Below are 22,237 nucleotides of genomic sequence, written 5' to 3' on the forward strand. Positions count from 1 at the left end.
TTTATAATAATGTGTTTTAGTTTTGTTTGTTCGTATACAAAATACTAATTTTGTAAGACAATAGCTGTATTTTTTTAATAGCTGAAATATTTCGTGATAATGAATACCTATTTGATTTTGTGCAACATTTTGAACTATAACCATAAACAAATGCATAGTGCTGTGTTTCTACAACACGTTTTAAACTAGTCTTTCTTTTGTCAAACATAAAAAAAAACACAATAGAGCGATGTACAGGTATTGTCACTAGTTATTTAAGTATACAATGTATAATGCATATAATGCATGTACATTTGCTCGAGTGTAGGATTCTTTTAAAAGATCACCTGTTAAATGTTTAGTTGAGATTTGGTTTTTTTTTATCTAATACTTAATTTTTTTTAGCAAACAAAAAACTACTCTTTTTCTAAAAACTATTAATCAATAAACAAAATGTTCAAAATTACATCTTCCACATTGACATATTAATAAGCAGTAGTACGAGATTTAAGCAATAAATATCAAGGAAAAATAATTTTTCGTTTTTTTTATCATGGTTATGTTATATATACATATATTCTTATTATTTAGTGAAACTCAAATGTTCGATATAGGAAAAAAATACTAACAATTATTCTAGCACCACACCTTACTTGTATATTATGACTTATAGAGTTTTTTTCTTTCTAAAGGGGCTAAAGGTATAAAATACTCAATCGTGTTGTAATAAAGTCAAAAGTAATACATTTTAACACAGATTCTGAATAAAATATACAAATATGGAAACACAAAACATGTTTTAAAATAAATTATACAAACATATTAATTTATAAGTTAAAAAAAAACCTTGAATTGGTTAGTCAATAAGACCACGAGGAACAAAACATAATGAGACATTTTCGATTTACCATAATATAATACAGCTCATGCTGTAGTCAAAATCAAGTTACGTACAAGTTTAGTCTAAGACGCTGAAAAAGCGTCGACAAATTAAATCAGATGTTGGCGCTTTTCATCGGTCTTGTATTTAATACATTTTTTATAGACGGTTCATCGGAAATTATCAATTCCGTAAAAGGCCGTAATTTCCGTTATTTTCTTTTTCAACATTTTGATATATTTTTTTTACAAGATGTGATTATTTTTTACTGTCAGCTGTATTTTAGAGTAGATAAAAGTCACTTAATCTATGGCAAGCCATTATAATGTTTCACTTGGACAATGGAGTAAACACTTCGTAATCGGCAACGGTGAAATTGTAATCGCCCATTAAAGAGTTGCAAGAAGCGTTCTCGCCATCGTAGGAATGCGGTAAATTGCTGTAGCTGTCCATGTTGACGTTGCAGTTGTTGGATATGAGTAGATCGGCACCGGCTCCGAATATAGGACCGATCCTGCCGGTAAAAAAAAATAGACGAACCTTTAGTAGTATTAAACACAGCACTACAGTGAAAATGCACAAAAACAGTGTTATCCGGTCGAGGTATTAAAAGCAGCATAATATAAGGGTACATATATTTAAAATGTTTGCCCGACTTACTCTTGGTGGTAGCATATGGCGTAAGGTTTTTTAACAATATCGTATTTTATCGGCGGGGTATCTTGAGTGGTGCTGAGAGAAAACAGGAAGCTCTTGTCGGACACCATGTAAGCACCCTTAGTGTGACTCTTTCCCCATGGAACGTCGCTGAATCCTCCGCTCAGCCAGCCGTTCACACCCTATACACACACACACATACATATACATGTATATTTATATATATATAAGCACAAAAAGCAAACAAAAATCCATTAATAAACGCGAAAAACGCTTCAAATGCATGAGCTTTTTCGATAGTTGACGCTGACATGTATAGTATATATAAGGCATAAGTATTAGCGCGTAAAATGTTTCCTGACTAGTCGTTAAAATATATGCTTTTCAGACGACACACTTAAAAATCGCAGTGCTGTTAATGGCCGTCGTACACGTGTTTTTTATGATGGTAAATGGGATTGAGAACATGTCAAGACGATGTCTTGTTGGTTTTATTTTTCATTTTTATTTCAAAGTATATTGACTGTATATCGACAGTACAAATTAGTTTTATGGTTAATATAAAACTTTAATGGAAAAATAAATATGGTCGGATATACCTAACTTTATAATAATTAACAATATAAAACAATACAAATGGGAGTGAAAGAAATTCAAATAGTACCAACGCGAAAACATTTTCCATAAAACAAAAAAAGGGGGTGTCAGATTGAAAGGTTATGATAATATTATATGCTTGTACAATTAATGTGTATACCGTTTAATGTAATTTAAATTAAACGCAGCTTTTCAAAAGTAGTGCGCTAAAATAATAAAATTTATGTCTAATCTTACTAATACTAAGACGTATGTGGGCGAAATGCCGTCACAGTGTTTGTGAAAAGCATCAGCAGAGAACCCATCGGTGGAAGCTCTATAAACCAATCGCCAACATTGTTTTACACTGCCGTACCATTGATTCAGCACGCGTTGTAAGTGAGTTTTATCCTGAAAAATGTGTACTTGTAAATAAGTAATTTATTAAAATCGGTCAAATTATCACTAAGACTTGGATGTGCGATAATTACTTGACTCAAAATATGTGAGCCGGAGAAAAACTTAAGCATAACCCGAGGTTGAAGGCGTTGGTCTTCCGACATCTCTTTGAACTTGTTGGGGAGTGCTGCAAAGCGATAACGCTCCAATGACATTTCTATTGGCACAGCTCCCGTGGGCTCTACTTCTTCGGCAAATACCTGAGAGTCTGAAAAACGTTATAGACACCAATATAAATTATAAATGACAATTTAAAAAAATAATTGACAAAGTTTTTATGTAAAATTTTTAGAGAAGGGTAAACTTAATAACTGCGTTGTCGAGTTTGATAATTAGTATGATAAAGTTATAAAAAAAAAAATTAGGAAGTTATAATTAAAATATATTTTAATAATTTGGAATTTTGTAATGAAAATACCGTTTAGGTATATAAAAAAACGCATAAGAGGTCTCACCTATCAACAATAGCCTGACGTGATTAATGACTCCAGACAAATGCTGGCACACCCTTGCTCGTTCTTCCTCGGTCCAATGTGCGGTTCGCTGCACCACGCCCGCATGGAACTTGGCCCAGTTCACCACGGCTCTCCATACGTCCTCTTCTTCCAGAGCCAACTAAATCCCAAATTAATATTGTTATTCGTATATTCAACCACAATTTGTTTTAATTTAACAAAAGTGTCACATGACATATGCATACAGGACCCATTTAAAATTATAGGCGATGATATTTTCTAAAAATAATTTATTTTAAGTAAAAACTTTGTTGTATAAGTATTATTTTAAAACTTTGGCTCGACTTAAAATATTAGGTATTGTTAAAATATAATAATTTCTTATTAAAATACTCATAAACCATAATAGTCCAAAACTCTTAATAGGCCAACAAACGTTTAACTATTCGATTAATCATTTTCAGTATTTATATAATATTATACGCACGCAGTCCGAGGATAACAGTTTTATTATGGAGTCCTTTGGTAGATTTAAAAATGCGTTGGTTTTAACGCATTTGGCAGCGTTTTCGCCGATGAACGACACGCAGCGATCGACAAATGATTTAGCACCTTTGCCACCTGAAAAATTTAGCATCGTATATATTATTAAGTTAATTAACGCCAGCCTAAAAAGAAATTTTAGATTTAAAATTAGAGGTTTTAGACGGAGCGGTAGAAAACTTGTTATGCTTATTGCTTGGAGAACAAGTGGTAAATAGAGTAGAGTAATTTAACATTTTGGAACAGTTATACAAGAAAATGAAGATTCAAAGAAAAGGGGGTAACGGGTGAATAGAATATTCGAAAGAATGAGGTGGGATGAGGCTAAAAGGATGCTGTGGAACAGAAAGCTGACATTTAAAGTTGTATAAAATATCTCTATGGAGGTTAACTATGTTGTATGAAAATATATATTGGAAATCCAATAAAAGAGAAGACAGGGAAATGGAAGTAGAATAACGACACAGAAAAAATATTCGAGACAAAATACAAATTTTAGAAAATCAAACTCAGAAGTATGATACTGGTATTATATCTAGATTTCAATACATACAAATATCACACAACAAATATAAGCCACGAAGAATTTTAATTAATATGAATACACCTAAATAACTTGTGTACCATATTATACAATTCCATTTTTTAAATTATTTTTAAGTTTTATAGTACCTATTTTACAACATTTTAAAATAGCTATGACCATTTTGAAAATAAACCAAAATAATATTGAAATAATATAATTGGACCTAAGTTCTAAGGAAATGGTGATAGACAGTCTTGGGGAGTTACAAGATTTGGCTGGATATCCTCATTGGTATAGAATAAACTTGAAGAATATTCAATAACATCTAATTGCTAATACATCATATATATTTGTGAAATAAACAGTGTTTACTAGAAGCTCTGTCTTGTATATCCATTGCCGCAGCCAAAAACGTGCAAGCATTTAAAACTGACATAGTCGAAGATACATGCTCCTCGCAGCTGTTTTGTAGATCTTCCACGCCTAATTCTTGCGCTAGAGTTAACATTTCAAAGACTCCGTTGTCTTGAAGAACTATCTATAAAACAAAATCATAGTATTAATATTTTCTTATCAAAAGATTAACATTGATCTCAAAATACTCATTTAATGAACTGTTTTTTAAAAGAAAACATAAAATAAACTTATACACATTACATGTATTCGTGTGTTTTCATTCGAACTTGAGTTTAAATTAATTATATTATTATTTATTATACTACATTATTATTTAAGATTCATTAGATTAATAAAAAAACATTAAGTACATAATATTTTAAATACTATTAATTAATTAACAATACTATTATTGGGTGTTAATTACACATGTGACATGTCTAAATATTCAGAATTTTAAGTTATAGCTCTTTCAGACTTTATTCATGGTGGTTGTTTACTTTGTTAAATAATAATAATAAATAATCTTTTATAATAAGTGTTAGTGTAGGTACATGGTTTTTATAGACACAGTACAATTTTAGCAAATGGTGTTACTTTTTAATTTGAAGAATAAAAGATTGTAGTCATCTGTTATATTCTAATCCACGCATTTTTAATATATACCTAACATAAAAAATATTATGCATTATTTATATATTATGCATGAAATAAGGCTGAACTCGCTACAGCGACGTATCGCGATAGCATATAAATCATTTTAGTAGGGAAATAATAATTACGAGGGCTAAAGCATGCTTTTTGGAATGTAACGGCTCTACTAACGTACACATATAATAAATTAAACAGAAATTATCATTTTAACGAAAGTATAATTTATTATACCACAGGAATGGATCAATGTACTGTTTTCACCTTGCATCGCTAACAAATGAAATATAACCAACAATTATTATTGCATATTTTTTAACAAGTAAATTAGGTTAGCCGTTACGATACTACACATATTATGTACATAATTGTATTTTCGTTAATGGATTCAGACCATCTGTACAGATTTTAGACGAATTCTGTCCAGTTGTAAGACAAATGTAACTTCACTAAATTTCATAGCATTGTTAATAGTTTATAAAACAACCTTTATTTTACTTTAACTTAGATTTCATGATTAGCAATTTGTTTTAAAATTGACCTGTTTCTTTATTAGCAATGACTGTATTACATTACATTTTTTCAACTATTATTATTAATACAAATTCAAATTCGAGTTTAGAGAGACAATATCGCGTGTTGAAAATGGTCTTTTACTATTGCAAAACATGGATTTTTAACGGATTTCAAGTAAATAGCTAAAATTTCTTAGGAACTATTCGAGTTAAAAAAACTAAACTAAAATACAAAATATGCTAGATATTTCAAAAAAAATTGAATGTGGATAATAAAATATATTATAGTAGTTTACATTTACGTTATTAAGACTTGCACTAACTTACTATAATAGCAAGTAATAAGATCAGTTTTAAGAATAGGGTTTTAGTTAACGTACCTTGCCTGTATATACATAATTGATAAATTGTTTGAACGTATCACCTTGGAACTGTGGTAGTCGGACGGGGGTGGGTGTACCCGGCGCCGATGGGGATACAGAACAACCGGGGATTCGGCATATTTCACCACGCTTAACTGATTGGAAGCTTTTGCATCTGAAAATGTATTAATATTGTTATCACAATGTTTAATGACATTTTTAACTGATACTATACCTGTATTATGGTGTAGTAATAGCATATATAGGATAATTTAAAAATAACATTTAGGCGGATACATTTAAAACAGGCCCGTTATTATTACCAACCATAAAATCATATAGGTATTTTATTATTTAATACGAATTTATTTATTAAATACATTTATATTATTTCATTTACAGTATAAAACTAGTTATAATAGTTATTGATTTATTTTTGTCATGGGCTTTGTTGTTTTTAACAATATCTTCGGACGTTGCGAATACAACTACTGTGGACACATTCTCATCGGGTCGCAGAAGCGTAAAAATGAATCTTGCCAGCAACTAAGGTGTAGGTGTACATGTTACACATAAGAGTTAAAATAATCGGAGCTTAAAAACCCGAGTGCATAGTATACGAGTAAATGGATAGCTTTTTACATTGTGTTTCGTTAAAAGCAATATTTCACTGGGTTATGCCTTGTACACGTACTCACGCGCCGGCACACTGTGTAGTGTGTACGGTCACAAATAAGTGGAAAGGCACGGTAGGGTTGGCCATTCATCATTTAAAACCATTCGTAGTACACGACCGTAATCCAAACAGCGGTGGAGGTGGAGTACGACACCCTGGCCTGGAGCCCACGACCCGACACTTGGGTCCAACGTCCCGATTTCTCCAACCCGTTCCTCCTTTTCCCTCGTCACCATTAAGAATTATTATCTCGGTTAAATTTATGGCGTCCCCTCACATTTCAGAGGAAGGGAGATTTCTTTATTAAAATTTACAATGACGTGGTAAAAAAAAAACGGTTTAATATTATGTATTTTTGTTATAAATATATGTATATATATATATGTTTGAACACCCATCTAAACGGCGTTATCGTGACCCGAGGTAAAAAAATATAGGTCCCTAATTATAGCATACATAATACTGCAGTAGTTGTATAACATATGCAAACAAAAACATTTTAATGGTTGTCTATATACGTATACTATTCTATATTTTTTTGTATTTCGATTTAAGTAGCAGGTCCAAAGGGTTTTATGCGCGCGCGACAGAGAGAACAAAAAGATCCTTATTACTTATTCCTTTGACTTTGAAGGCTCCAAGTCATTATCATTGAAAAGAGGTATTAAAAAACTTGGGATTTTTTCAAGAGACTCACGGGGTTACACATATAATGTGTGTATAAATAATATCTTTGGGGTGGCGGCAAGGGCGAGGGGTTGGCGTGAGTAGCTTCTGTTCGTACAGCCCTTTGTGGGACAAACTCTTTGATCTTATTCAAAGGTGACAGCTATATAGCTACTACTGCAGTTTTCCGGCCGTGTCAATACCCTAACAACGCAAATATTTCGAAAATAATCAGGCCGGGTTCAATTAGCCGGCGGTCTTGAAATTGCTACCAACAACGTTAATCATTAAAATACGACAAAAAATTACATGAAACGATATACACCCTTTTGTACTACCGTTAAGTGCGCTTTGTTGACACGAATATTGCTAGATGCTTTGAGTGTACATATTGTACTGCTACTTCTTTACTTTTTTTCATAATTCTAATTTATACATTTTTTCATACTCTTATGATAAAAGCATCCGCTCTATAAAAAGAGTCTTCGTGAAATTTGTATATACTCGTAAGTAGGACAGCGAGAATGTCATTGTTTCTATTTTTGTAATATTCATAAACTACTAATTTTAAATAAAAAATATATTTTTTTAAAAATAAGTTACAACGACTAATTATATAGTTTCATTAAATACTGGCAACTTATGAGTTAAAAAAATATTATGTATACTATACTGATTGTAACTCAAATAAAAACTGGTGTTAAACATTTTAAACATATTCCTACCTATCTAAATTTACTTCCTAAAATTAAGTTTATGAATAGTACAAGGAAATCCGGCTAGGGTAGGTTAACATTCCGTGTTAATATAAATCATAAATTCGACTTGCTATTTAAATAACCATATACGTAATAGAATCAAATAGATGCTATATTTTTAACATTGGCAACTGATAACTGCCAAACATTGTGTTATTTGAGAACTTTACCTAATTATAATTAAGTACTTCTCGAACGCATCTACTTAAAATTTATTTTAAACATTATTATAAAACTATCGTAGAATTTAAAAACTACAAAATTCGGAATTTATAACACATTTTCTTTACTTTCAACTCAACGAACGGAATCGAAGTCGCTTGCAATTTATTAGACGGTAGTTTCAATTAGAGTTGAGTTGATTTACATCTACGGGTTTGTTCAAATAGATGAATTTATTTAAAAGTAATCCAAGTCAATTCTTCGTCGCGTAGATTGTAGGAAACATCACTATAGTTTATCGTTATTTTTCAGTTGTAGGTACAGGATAATTTATTTGAATCAAATCGTTTTTTCATCGAGACTCGGGTTTCTGTTGAGGGTTATAGTACAATCGGCGTAGCTTTATACACAGCGACAGAGACTAAATGACAAGACTGTTCCCTCTTATTGCTGCAGATTTATCATTGTCGGAATAAACGCGCTGCAACTCCAAAAGCGAAGCAGAAACAAGTTTGTCTCGTCCACATTATTTTCTTTCCGAAAATATATACTATGCTTTTTACCACCTTGGCTCTCACTCTCTTTCTTTGTTGTGGAAGTTTAAGGGTTAAAAATGTTTTATTGTTTGTAACACATAAATATATATATATATATATATATATATATATATCCTCTCTGGCCTCGCAAAATTACCCGTTTCGCTGTTTAACAAATTAGGGTATACGATAAAGTTACACGAACACATAACATACGAATGTAGAAAATATATTTTACCGTATACCTACGCATTACACACAAAAGCATAAAGAGTAATATATTTTGTTAACAACAATAGAATACGAATGCAATCGGAAAAGCTTGGGTTAAAATTTAAAAAAAAAAACACTGTCTTTCTATTCTAACGATTTTGTATTATGTATTTGATTTATGTAACAAATAAGTAATAATTAGTATAAATAGTGTTAATGTAATATTTATAGTTTACAATTTTTAGATATGCAATTTAAAAAGTAGTTAAACAATATGAAGTTAATGGTAAAAATCTATAATTATTTTGACAAATAACAATGCACCAAGTTGACCCGAGCGTATTTATCAGCAGACTTTAATGTAACTTTCACATACACCGATCAATAACTGTGAGGAAAATCGAAAAACTTTTTTAATTGACTCAGAGACTCGCGTAACACTAATTTCTACAAACTTGTCAATCGCGTTTCTTATGAAAAATACCACAAGTGCAGTCGCCTCTATGATTACTTTTTCTTTCAACAAACCGCAAAAGTAATGCATTCATATGAAATCGAATACTTTATTAATTCCATTGAAATTATATGTTAGTCGATACTAATTGTTCAAACCCGTGAGATGTAAATGCGCACGTTAGTTTTTAACGGGTTGACAATTAATAACTACGTCAGAAGCGTCAAACTCGTTTTAAGCTATTAAACTATAACATATAAGCCCACCACCAACCGTTTGGGGAACCAAAGTCCCTATTTATAGGTACCCAAAAAAACATTAACAAACAATACAGTCTCAATTATATATGTTCTGGCCAAAACGTTTGCATGACGACGACGACTCGTTATATTATACGTTTAATGTAGACGCGTTACTTTCGTGACGCTATTTTATGTCGTTTTCGAGCTGGTGGGCCAAGGCTAAAGCATGTTCCATGCTTGATGCTATAATATACATCTGGTCCTTATTATGCATCAAAATTTGAAAGTAGTGCTATTGTAGCTTACCTTATGTAATCTAAGTATACTGCTAGTGTTTGTGCTAGAAACCCTACCTTATTTTACGTTTATATTTGATTTTAATTGTTCACATAGCATTGTATTTCGATTGATCTATAAAGTTCAAAGTAATAAATGATCAATATTGAATATGCCATTATTATATTATAGATGTATACTCGTTTCAATGATAATTCACGACCGTGTCAAAGGTGCTGTATTAATGCGCTTGAACTTATTTGTAGTTGTATACACAACGATGTTTGTTATTTGTTTTATCAGTAGTTATTAGAAAAAGCAAGGAAATTGAATGCGATAAACTAACAGTAAAAATAAAATAAATCCCAAGTGAATTCGCATTCGCGCTTTCAAGTCACTCAATCTGAAGGAAATTATAAATTTCGCACCAAGTGTAAATATTGAATCAGATCGTTCACGTGGAAAATGTTTTTCTCTCGAGTGCTGCTGTCGGTGATTTCCACACACAAGAAAAGCGTTTTTCATTGTATTTACTTTTCGGTGCTACCGCCGCACCGTCAATGTGTATTTGTCAACCCCCTTAAAGATTGACGAGGCCAAATGGGTTTCTGTCGTAGACAATTTTTCCATTTCGCCATCTAAACACGCGGAAATGAGAATCGCTCTCAAACGGAAATCGGGTTTCCGTAAAAAAAATGTATATATATACATACATATAATATACACATAGCAATATATACATATATTGCTACTATACCTAACTGTAGTATAGTACATACGTATCTACATACATAAAGATTTTATACATTGGTTTTTTACCGGTAATGCGGACGTGATGGAAAACTGAAGTAATGACAGTATTTTACAGTTTTCCTTTTTGACACTAGCAAAATGCACCTCAACGAGGTAAACACCTAAAGAAATTTAAGCTCGAATATTTTCAGCGTATATTATTATACCATAATATAATATATTATAATAATATTTATGAATGTCTAATATATTTGTGTTGCGTGCGCCTATTTGAGAAGTTATTTTTGATCACCAATTTCTATTGTAGCTTTTACTGATTTCACTGAAATGGAAGTAATTTTTGTTTAAACAAAAATAAAAGATGAGTTATAATTTAAACAAATTACCAAATAATTAAAAAACTATGTTTTAAAGCGTATAGCGGATGCAATAAAACGTATAAAAGTGGTGTTTTCGTTCTTGTAAGGTTTAATTATTGAATGTTTCAAGTTTTTAAGCATATGTGATAATTTTTAAAATATTTTATATTCGGCTTTGAAGTTTAAGAGTTTAACGGTGACGTACATACGTTGTAACAAGCCTTCGTTTCTGAGTGTTGAGTTTGTGTCTCTGTATTTTCAATTAAACTTTTCGAGAGCTTTTCACAAAGTATATTATAATGTATGTTACAAGCTGTTACATTAATTTAAAAAAAAAAAACGACACATAAAAACATATTTATTCTTCAAAATTTAACAAATTTGTATAACATTAGAAATAAATTCATATTGTTTAAAAATGTGTTTAAATACAAAATACACAAAAAAAAGCAGTTCTTGATTTTCGAAACTACGAAATAGTTATCCAGGATGATTTACATAAATAATTTAATTAATCAGTGAAGCCCAAGTTAAGCACTTATGTCTTATACGTTAGGTTTCTAAATTAAAAGAAAAAAATGTTCTCTTTTTATTATCAAACACTATACTAATGATGTCTAACAAGCCTTTGTTTAACGAAATGCAGTAAATTGTATCCGACGAACGGTTACCCCTTTAACCAATTGCCTTTATAGAGTTGATTGGAACACTTGTAGAAAAAAACAAATAAAACAACCGATGAAATATGAACACTGTATATTAATGCATTCTCGGATACATATATAAATATATATACAGGGTGACCACGAAAATACTTTACATTTTCAAAATGGCAAAATAATATTAATTTTTCAAAAACAATTTTTTTTTAACCTATGTAACATGTTTGTGGTTGTATGCCATTTGTTTTACGGCAATTTTCGAAAAAAAAAATTATTTAACTTGATATTATGTTTGTGGGTGTACATAAGTTAAAACATTTTTTTTGTTGAAAAATTAATATTATTTGGCCTTTTTGAAAATGTAAAGTGTTTTCGTGAACACCCTGTATAATATGTAGCAATAACAAACGTCTACATTTTTTTTTGACGAATCTATTCACGTACAAACGTTATAGGGTTTATAAGCAAATAAGTGGGGATGAAAATATGCGTTTTTGTGTATAAGACGATTTCAAATGAAATATTTGACAAAATAATTGTGCACGTGTATTTTATTAGTTTCATTTCGACGTGATTTGAGAAACAAAATAGCAAAATATATTTGGGAAGGAAACAAAAAGAAATAGCTGTGTAAACTGTAATAAAATACTTTGAATCATATTTTTATTTGAATATTATTTAAATGTATTTCGAAATGAACTCTAAAAATATTGTTGTTTTTTTTTGTAATCTTTAACAAATATATAATAATAATTTGAGTCTTATAAAAAAATAAAGTCTGACGTGTAATTAATTACTATTTAAATCACCTACAGAATAATGTATAATACAAATATGATTTTTTTTTAAACTTACATGTTTACGCTTGTTGGAATTTTTAAGACTAGAACAAATAAACGAATGGGTCTGTTGTTCACACAACTACTTCCACGCTTATTGGATTAAACTATGGGTATATGAATTATATTTTATCGATAAAACCTCACAATGGACAAGAATAATTTTTTAGAAAGTATGCCTGCTATATTGGTCTTAAAAGCAAGTCGATGGATTTTTCGGTACATATTATATTATGCTCAACTACTGGATACCGATATTCCATTTTACTATAACGTACTGATAAATGGAATAAACTATATTTTCGGTTATTGCCGTAATAATAATAATAATAATAAAATACCGCAGTTATAAGACATAAACATAGTATTGATGGTAATAATGTCATAATGGTATTATAAGTTTAAACACTAGTAGCAAAAATAAACGTATTCAGCTAACCTGTTTTCTTATTAAATCAATTTAGTGTAAATAAAATATATTGTATATAAATTATTTTAGCAATAAATAAAATATGGTATTATTTCTACGATTTCGAAGTCATTTCAAACAGTATATTATTTTGAAAATATAATACATTTTTTACAGTTCTAAAAATATTATGTTCATTAATAGGGTTTGGTTTCTGTAAAAAATATTTAACTTAATGGGATACTAATAAAGTGAATAAAATATTCAACAAACCTAGTCATTAAAATGATCCGATGCGCGTAGACAGGAACTTCTTCACGACCTATTAGGAACACTATGTCAGCCGATTCGTGATTGTCGGCCAATTTTTGTAGATCTTCAAGTAACTGTGGTACTCCGACAAAAGTTTTATCCGAAAAATGCGCAGCCGCCACTCTAGTGCCCATTTTAGTAAAAAATTATTCTAAAGGCGTTCGGTTTATTTTGAGATCACCGGTAATACATACTAAAAGAACAGAAATAATCATTTAAATTAATTTTAATCGATGTTTTACTAGAGTAATTCTACTTATGTCAATTTCTCTATTATATATATATATATATATATATATATATATATATATAATATATAGATATATAGATATATCCCAAATGATATAATAAACAAAATATTTGAAGGCGTGAAATAAATAAGCAATAGCTATTTAAAAATATTATTTCTACATTCGCTTTACGAAATTTGTTTCAATCTACACTACATTTTAACAAATAAAACCATTAATAGTTATATTTTGATTGAAATAGATCGCCCCAAACACAAATGGTGTCTGTTAAAGAATGTAACAATGTTATTATCTCCAAAAATGATAAGAGCTTAACCATTTTGACAATTCCCCTACAAAACTAAATTGAGTAACAAAGTTTGTAAGCTATTCGCCAAGACAATAAACAATAAACTGAATATTTAAGTATTGTGAACACTTTAAAAAGTTTTGCAATTTGTATAGTTATATCATTATCGTAGTAACTATTGTGTGAATAATTACAACAATTTTTTCAAAACCAATTTAAGATGTGAATATTATTAAAACAAAAGTTATAATTAAATATTAATTATTAATGATGACGACTTTACTTGAACATAATTTAATAAGCCCCAATTTTATCCGACTAAAAAAAAACGAGTTCAATTTTTTTCTAATAATTTGTTTTATGTTTTTTAGTTTGGGTCAAATTTGTATCAATAGGTAAGAATAATATTAAGGAGATTGAACTGGGAGGTTTTAAAGAGTTATATAAAGGAAATATATATATTTTTAAAAGTGGGTTTAATAAATGTTGACCATGTTAATTTATTTTCAGGTTATTTTGTTAAAGCTTCATGGTATTATTGTTAATGTGTGACAAAATTGTTAGACTTTGGCTCGTCTAATTTTAATTCTGTAAAAAGAAAAGGATTTATTGGCCTCTTTATTAAGTTATGTTTAAAACCGAAATTCATTTAAAAATTCAGTTTATTGTAATTCAATTAATTTATTTTAAAAACATTTCAATATCAAAACGCAATTTGTTTAAATAATAAAAAAAATATTAAAAATCCATTTCTAACACAACCTAGTCAAGAAGCCAAAGAATTTGTATATCTTTACAGAATTAAAATCAGATCATCCTATGTAGTCAAAACTTTGTCAGGCTTTTGTCTAAAACGTCAACAGACCGCTTTCAATCCGGTTAATATTGATTTGTATGTTAGATAGGTAAATAGGGTATGCAGCTCTAACTAATTTTTTCTGTTTGAAAAACACCATTTGCACAAAAATTTACACAAGTTTGAGTTATTAGATATCAAATTTAACGTTTTTATTCATTTTAAACGTTTGAAAACCAATCAAGTGAACTAAAAAAACACACAACATCGTAAAAAGCTATTTAAAACGTAGCGTTTGTGCGGATGTGGTAAAAGCGTTATAACACAGTTTCCAGTCCCTAGGGCACTCTTCCCATAATAAACTTATGAATAACGGGAGCTAGGTGGTGGTGGTAGTGGTGCTTAGTGGGAGAGAGAAAATTCAAAATATGAGCTTGCCGACAGTGTGTCACCCGCTTTTTTTCGTTTCATCAATTTTAAATTACCCACAAACTTTATTCGGCCTTTTTGCATATAAATCAACATAAATTGTTGTATTTATCTATATTTATATTATATAGTAATCGAAAAATCTTAAAGTGTAATAACTACTGCCATAAAGTATAACATTTTTGTTTTACTCAAGTAACTTTCTTACGTTATACATAAGCATATCAAAAAAGAAAATACAAAATAGCATTTTGTAAACATTATTAACAAACAAATATAATATAAATTATTGTACTCACCCACAACTCAAGACAACATAATACTGCGACGACCGGTATAAAAACGCGGCGAGTTTCGACCTGGTTGTTTTCTGAACACTACCTTAACACTGAGTGTATATACTACCTACCGTACGTTCAAATGGAAAAATAAGGCGTGAGTCGTCTACTATGGTGTACAATATTTTATCGTGTTCGGTTTGTTCTTAATACAGTGTGACCCGGTGTTGTTTTTTTTGTGCATACCTACGGAACCTATCTACCTACATACTTAACCGCCTTCTTAGCGCATCCTACATGGCGTGTAGAGTGTGGTAAATAAAGTCAAAACGCCTCGACACTCTTAAGCGTCGTGTTCAAGTCTATCAATTAACTAGGGAGCGAGCACATTCGGTGGTAGAAAATTGGAAATAATTATTGTACAGAGACTGAAATCGTTCGTCTCCACACGAGATCACACCGGACAACACTGTGGCAGAAATCCGGTTTAGGAACAATAAACGTTGCTCGGGGCCGACGACGGTGCGATGTTATAAGGTCGGAGAACCATTAACCCCGCCACCGGACCGCCAGTGGAATGTTAGGAACCCTAAGGCCTTTTTATTATTTTTGTGCTCATACACCCAAAAACAAACAACAACAACCGCCACTACGTACATCGTATATACTATACATTATTATGTATGGCGAAAACCGTCGTACGACGACTTGGTCAAACCGACAGGCAAACTTTCCGGAAACGTTTTTGGCCGCCGCCCCGGGATTAATGCGGTCGTCCCGTACTGCTGCTGCTGTTGCTGCTGTGCAGCCGAGGCGTTCTAATTAGAGGCGACCGTGGGGGTAAGGGAAGAGCGTAGCAAGGCCCAAAAGTTCCCGACATCTCTTCCGCACACCCCCCGTCTACTGAACTGTATATTGTATATGTATACCGTGCGCTCACATATATCAAAACGCCCTCGGTAGATTTATGCGCCGAACTCACACCGCCGCCCGCTAGCCGACCCCTCTCGATATCCAATTTCCACAACCAGGGTTTCGGATGTACTGGCGTGGCGGTTTTTTTCCGTTTTGTTTTTCCAGTCCAGTTCGCGTGGTTGCAGGTATAAAACAAAATTAACCGTCGAGACGGTGTTTTGGCGAAATTTATTTTGAAGTTTTTTTTTTTTAAATATAGTAGTACATTAAATACAAAGAACACACCAAAAGAAAATGTCATCTAGCTCTCTGCTCCGACAGGATTGATTTTTTTATCGAAATCCGTTCTCGCTTTGAGGTCATTGAGCATTTCCAACATGATGAACAACCTATATATATATATATACCTGAAAGTTGTGAAATACCCTAATCCATCATATTATACGGCGTGATTATATATTTGCCGCCGAGCCGCCGGCGTCTACTCAAAACCAATTTCCATCCTCAATTTAAACGCGGCAACGACCATCGAATTCGATTTCATGGGAAATATCATTACTATTATCACGATTATTGCTTTGCGCTCATCAAGCTTAAAATATTAACGTTAGCTGACAGATTGTTGAGTGTATACACACTCAACTAGGTCAAACGCCATGGTTTCCATTGCATTGGAGTAAAATACACAGACAGAACACAGCCTTCTGGGTTTTATTTACAATTTGTCAATTTAATTAATATAAATGGGTCTAAACCACAACTTTTGACAGCTTTCATTCTCCAGAGAGTCCAAAAGCACATAGTTTTTAAGTTTTGATCTATGTAGTATATGATATTTAGTAGTAATTAGTTTTATTCTGAAAATTAAAATTGATCTTTTAAATTATTATTATATTATGTAGCATATGGCCAGAGTGCCAGAAAATCTTAACCCACAAGTCCAATACTTCAAGATAAGGCTGATTATAATTTTTTAAATGTCAATTCCAAACCGATTATGTTCTGCGATTTAGTGAATACATTTTTTTTTAGGTGTGGGTCAGTTTGGTTTTAAATTATTATATTATTCTAAAATGTTTAATGTAATAAAACCAATTTTTTCTGGCGCTAAGGCATCATATTATATTTTAATAGTACAATAAACATATAATATAATTTATTTATTCATTTAGGGTTTTTTTTGATAAATTATTTAGTTATTGAACTAATTTAATGGAAAATAATCAAAAGGGCTTATATAGGGACAACTATTTTGATGTACACTGAAAGGTTTCTTTTTATTTATGTAAAATTACTTTTTAGCAATTTCATAACATTTATTATATGAAACAACAATGGAAGAAAATAAAATGTGTTTTTTTGTGGATCCAGCGTAATAATTATAATTGGTCGGCATGCATAATTAAAAAACTTTGAAGTATAACTACTTGAAAAACTATATTTATTATTTATTTATGTTCCCTGCAGTCGACGGCAAACAATATTACGTCATAAATAATAAATTTATTTTTTGAAAAAATGATAACAATATAAATTTATTTATTGTATGAATATTATTAACTTTAAGCTAGTAATGTTCAACATAACAATACATCATGTATTTATGTTCTCGTGGATTAGAAGTCTACACAATTGAGAAGCAACTTTATTTTATAGTGTCTTATTAAATGATATATACCAAGTAAACAAACAACAAATTTAATAAATATATTTGTATTAATAACTTACCGGCATGATCTGATTTTTCAAACGAGAAAACTAAGTTAGTTATTTCTAGTTACCAAATAATTTTATTAGCTCCGTTGATAAAAGTACTGAAGTAAGAACTTTCGCCGTTCATTTTGGTATAAGCAACACACACACGTGAGCTGATGTATATTTTGTATCTGAGGTTTATGTGAGGCATACGACCGTCGAGTAATTCATTTTTATTTTGTTATGAAATTTAATAAAAAATGAAAATTATGGCGAAATGTAAATTCCTAAATTGTAACCTAAACAATAATTTTTATTTGTCTATTATTAAAGTCTCGGCCTTTAAAAAGATAGCGTTCAATAATACATAATTTGAGAGAAAACAATTATTAATCTATATTATGAAATTATTTGGTAATTATTTAGAAACTAACATACGGCATACTTGTGTAAAATGAAATCTAAGTGTCGTATGCCTATTAACATACTATAATTATGGCTTTCGAATGAATTCTTTTGATTGAATTCGTCTGCCGAGATTAATTTTTTATAATTTTTCATACCTAATCTTACTTTTACTGAGGGAATGAAATCTAGATTGACTCGATTTAACGACCACATTTGCACCAAACATGAACGGCAGGAAGTAATCAAATTACTCCTGAAATTGTGACATGAATAATAATAGATATAAAAGAAACAAAAGCCTAATTTGAATAAATCAACTTCCAAGTTTGGGAAACAAAACGTTCGATATTTCTGACATTCATTAAGTATTCAAATGAATTGCGATGTTTTCCTCGAATAAACATGTTCACCAACTTTTTAGTCTAATGACTGGATCCTCATTTATTTCTAAAGTCTATCAAATTGTACTTTACAGTCACTATCGGTACACTTTTTGTTTACCTACCATTACTTCATAATGGAAGAAAAAGCTGGCAATGAGAAAACGAATATATTAACCTCAATTAGAAATCGGTAAATAACGACAAAAAGTAAATTAATCAAAAATAAAAATTGCAAAAAAAAAACATAGAAATATTAACAGAATCATCTTAAATATTAAAGTCGATACAAAATAATATCAATCAAAATATTAACAGAAAAACAGAATTGAAATAAGTTAATTCTATCGAGTCTATGCTATCTTGTCTAGTCTATGTTATTTTCCTTTTAATATTGTAATTATTTGTCACTTATACTTATATGCGCTAAAATAGTTGTTACTCAGTAACGTGGCTATGTTTTGGGCTCCAAAGAATAGTGACGTGACGTTATTTTAAGAAATGTATGTCTATGCGTCGAAACTGTGGCAGTTGCAATTCGGTTGACTATATAAGTAAAATACAAATTGCGCGTTGATAAATATTTAAAATTAATATTTGTTTACAATTTTATTAGTCAAAAGATTCCTTCATGTTTTTCACAGTTATACTGGATTACATTAAAGTTATTTGATAAAATGCAATACAGGTTTTATTTCTTGGCGGAATGGCTGCTACTCTGCAAAGGTTAATCGATTATTTACTTTACTACTATTGAAGTCGATTATCTACCAAATCACGGACCAAAACTTTTCACTTACACAACAGCTAGCAGCCGACTTAAACGTAAATAACTTATCTCGCTCCCGTGGGATTCTATCCATAGAAACTACTGTAGTTATCGGGTATATAACTATTTCATTTAGCAGTTTAAAAGAATCTCTAGATATTATAACTCCAATTATTTATAGAACAATACCAATCCAAATCTTAACTAAGCCAACTTAATTTTCAAAGTATTAAAGGAATACAAATACCAAATTTCAAGTTAGTAAATCTAAAAAAGCCATCAAAATCCATAATTATAGTTTTAGAGTACCTTTTTGGTTTTTTCATAATAAAATAATCTTTTGTTGAAAATATTTGATGTTATAGATAAAGGTTAAATCTACCATAAGTCTAATTTTCAGATTTTAAATAATACAATTTCGCCTAAAAAAAAAGTTTACATACCCTAGGGAAGGGGGAATGACGGGGAGTTGTCAACATTAGAATTTGAGGCGATTTGGCTATAGGGACATGTCTCATGTCCTATATACATCTAAATCATAGCTAAAATTAACGATAACAATAACATTACATCTCCTTCCCGGCCTCATCCCCATACTATACCTTTGAATGCTAATAACTCAAGTATTTATCCAAAACAGGTTATCGATTAATTAGTTTCATAGGTAAATCTAACTCATAGGTTGCTACTTGACTTTTAAATGTCACTTTTTTATACTACTTTTTAAACTAATATTTTTAACTTGAATATAATTACCTTTAAAGGTTTTATTTGAAACTTTTGTAGCTAAAACAATTATTTTAAAGTCAAAATTACTGTAAAATTAAATTTTAATAGCCTAGTCAACAACAAAACATATATGTAATATACTTAAATATACCTACTTACAGCATCAATAGGTAAAATTAATAGCCAAGACAAGTATTATCCGCTTTTTAGTATAATGAAAAACAAAATTATGTAAATATTTTTAAGGCATTTAATTTTTTGTTTTTCTCTATGTAACCATATACTACTTTTATGCTAAAAATAGTCTACGTACTCGTAAACTAAAAGTATCCTCAAGGCTCTAATATTATTTTACCTTTAATATTCACCCTTTTATTTTTTTCATTACTATTTATTAAAGTTTATTAATATACTGTGTCAAACAAAATAATAATAACATATAAAATAATAAAGTACTTAAATAAACCCTTAACCACAAAATAATCCCTCTATAGCGTATACGTATTTCGACAGCTATATGTTACCATTCACCATCATCAGCGCATACAACAGACTGAAACCAATTATGCCTTATGGACAAACATCTTAATAGTCTCAGACTACTGTCTGTAACATGCGCAGTGCGCTGATGATGGTAACATTGCTGCCGAAATACGTATACGCTATAGAGAATTATGTTGTAGTTAAGGGTTTGTTTAAATATTTTATAAAATATAACCACAAGTGTTGCTTAAGAGGGCGTCGCATCGGTGATTTTCAGTGGTAAAAACATGTTTAAGCAGACTGAAAATAACTCGCTTAATTTTGGTTTTAAAGTAAAAGCACCCATTATAAAATTAAAAGACAACAAATTCCTGAGAGCAAGACGGTGCATTTAAAAATATTTTTTTTTTTGAAAAATTACTGTCATTTAAAAATGTTAAAATAGTCGTTATTTCTAAACTATGTATTGTTGAGCGTTATACTTAGAATAATGGAAAAAGAGCACCGTCTTGCCCTCCGAAATATTGTTCTCTTTTAATTTTATAATGGGTGTTTTACTCTAAAACCAAAATTAAGCGAGTTATTTTCAGTCTGCTTAAACATGTAGAGATGAAAAAACATTTTTAAATCGCTTTCAAGTATGCTGTGGTAGTCCAAAAAATAAATCAACTACCAAAATAGAGTCCTAGTTATTGAACTAATAATTACACATCACAGTTTAACCTTTAAATTAATAAATTGTAAAAAATTGCCTATACTTTACGCCTTAAAAATGAGCGGTGCGACGCCCTCTTAAGTTTTTATCTAAAATAATAAATTATGTTAGTACTACACTTAAGACTATTTTGATTTTTGTAAACAAGATACACAGTCATCCGTTACCATTACTTCTTTGCTCCCTGGATGCTTATACTTTTTGTTATATCATGATGCTAGCTTTCAATTGTTATTAATATTATTAAAATTGATGAGAGTGTACGCCAATTAATTTAATTACGTCAAAGCGAGAAGGGCATGCACGTTAATTTCCGGAAAGCTTTTACCCCTATCACTGTAAGGAGAACTGTAAATCGAATATTATCGTTGGTTTAAATCGAATTCGATTACTTACCCGATGTAGTATATTATAATTTATAACAATATCAGCGTCTCTGCCGTCATCCATTATGTTTCACATACTCAAAACACATTGTTACACATGGCATAGACTTTAGTGTGCACTTTTGCGAGACAGAACCTTGAGGTGGTGTTATTGAATACGACAACAGGTACCTATAAAGGTACACGGTCAAAGCGTCACATAATTATTTTACACAGTGTCGTGTATATTTATACATGGATACAATAGGTATATGAGTATTGATCGATTTGCAATGCCTACCTATATTGTGTCGCCCGAGGGAAGATAACGCGTTGTGGGGGAAAAACAAGTATAGTTATTTATATTACACTTTGAGAAAACATGCTAGAAGCTAGTGTTTACTAATAATTTGTTTTGT

General features: G+C 30.5%; 1 protein-coding gene across 2 annotated transcripts; it reads right to left on the minus strand.

The window, feature by feature from the left end:
* Positions 1-687: 687 nt before the first annotated feature.
* On the minus strand, positions 688-21,989 carry LOC126838312 (uncharacterized). 2 transcript variants are annotated; one of them, XM_050572643.1, is made up of 10 exons: positions 21,850-21,989; positions 13,278-13,509; positions 6,018-6,174; positions 4,448-4,613; positions 3,494-3,627; positions 3,007-3,166; positions 2,584-2,759; positions 2,351-2,503; positions 1,520-1,698; positions 688-1,373 (listed from the first exon to the last, which is right to left on the minus strand). In XM_050572643.1, exons 2-10 carry the CDS (start codon positions 13,448-13,450, stop codon positions 1,190-1,192), a joined length of 1,482 nt encoding a protein of 493 aa, XP_050428600.1. In that variant the 5' UTR covers positions 13,451-13,509; positions 21,850-21,989; the 3' UTR covers positions 688-1,189. The 2 variants fall into 2 exon arrangements, with proteins under 2 accessions (XP_050428600.1, XP_050428599.1); XM_050572642.1 differs by lacking the exon at positions 21,850-21,989 and adding an exon at positions 15,381-15,809 and having other exon boundaries at positions 689-1,373.
* Between the last annotated feature and the right edge of the window lie 248 nt (positions 21,990-22,237).

The sequence above is a fragment of the Adelges cooleyi genome, unplaced genomic scaffold, assembly GCF_023614345.1.
Source record: "Adelges cooleyi isolate 19-005CV unplaced genomic scaffold, UGA_ACOO_1.1 ACOO_flye_CR_arks_rails_tigmint_CR_PRNA_30, whole genome shotgun sequence".
NCBI lineage: Eukaryota > Metazoa > Arthropoda > Insecta > Hemiptera > Adelgidae > Adelges > Adelges cooleyi.

Coding starts and splice junctions, on each gene's coding strand:
- LOC126838312 (XM_050572643.1), bottom strand. CDS start 13,450: ATGGGCACTAGAGTGGCGGCTGCGCATTTTTCGGATAAAACTTTTGTC. Junction 3,628..4,447: donor TATACAAGACAGAGCTTCTA/GTAAACACTGTT, acceptor TAAATTTTTCAG/GTGGCAAAGGTGCTAAATCA. Junction 1,699..2,350: donor CCACATACGTCTTAGTATTA/GTAAGATTAGAC, acceptor GTGTGTGTATAG/GGTGTGAACGGCTGGCTGAG.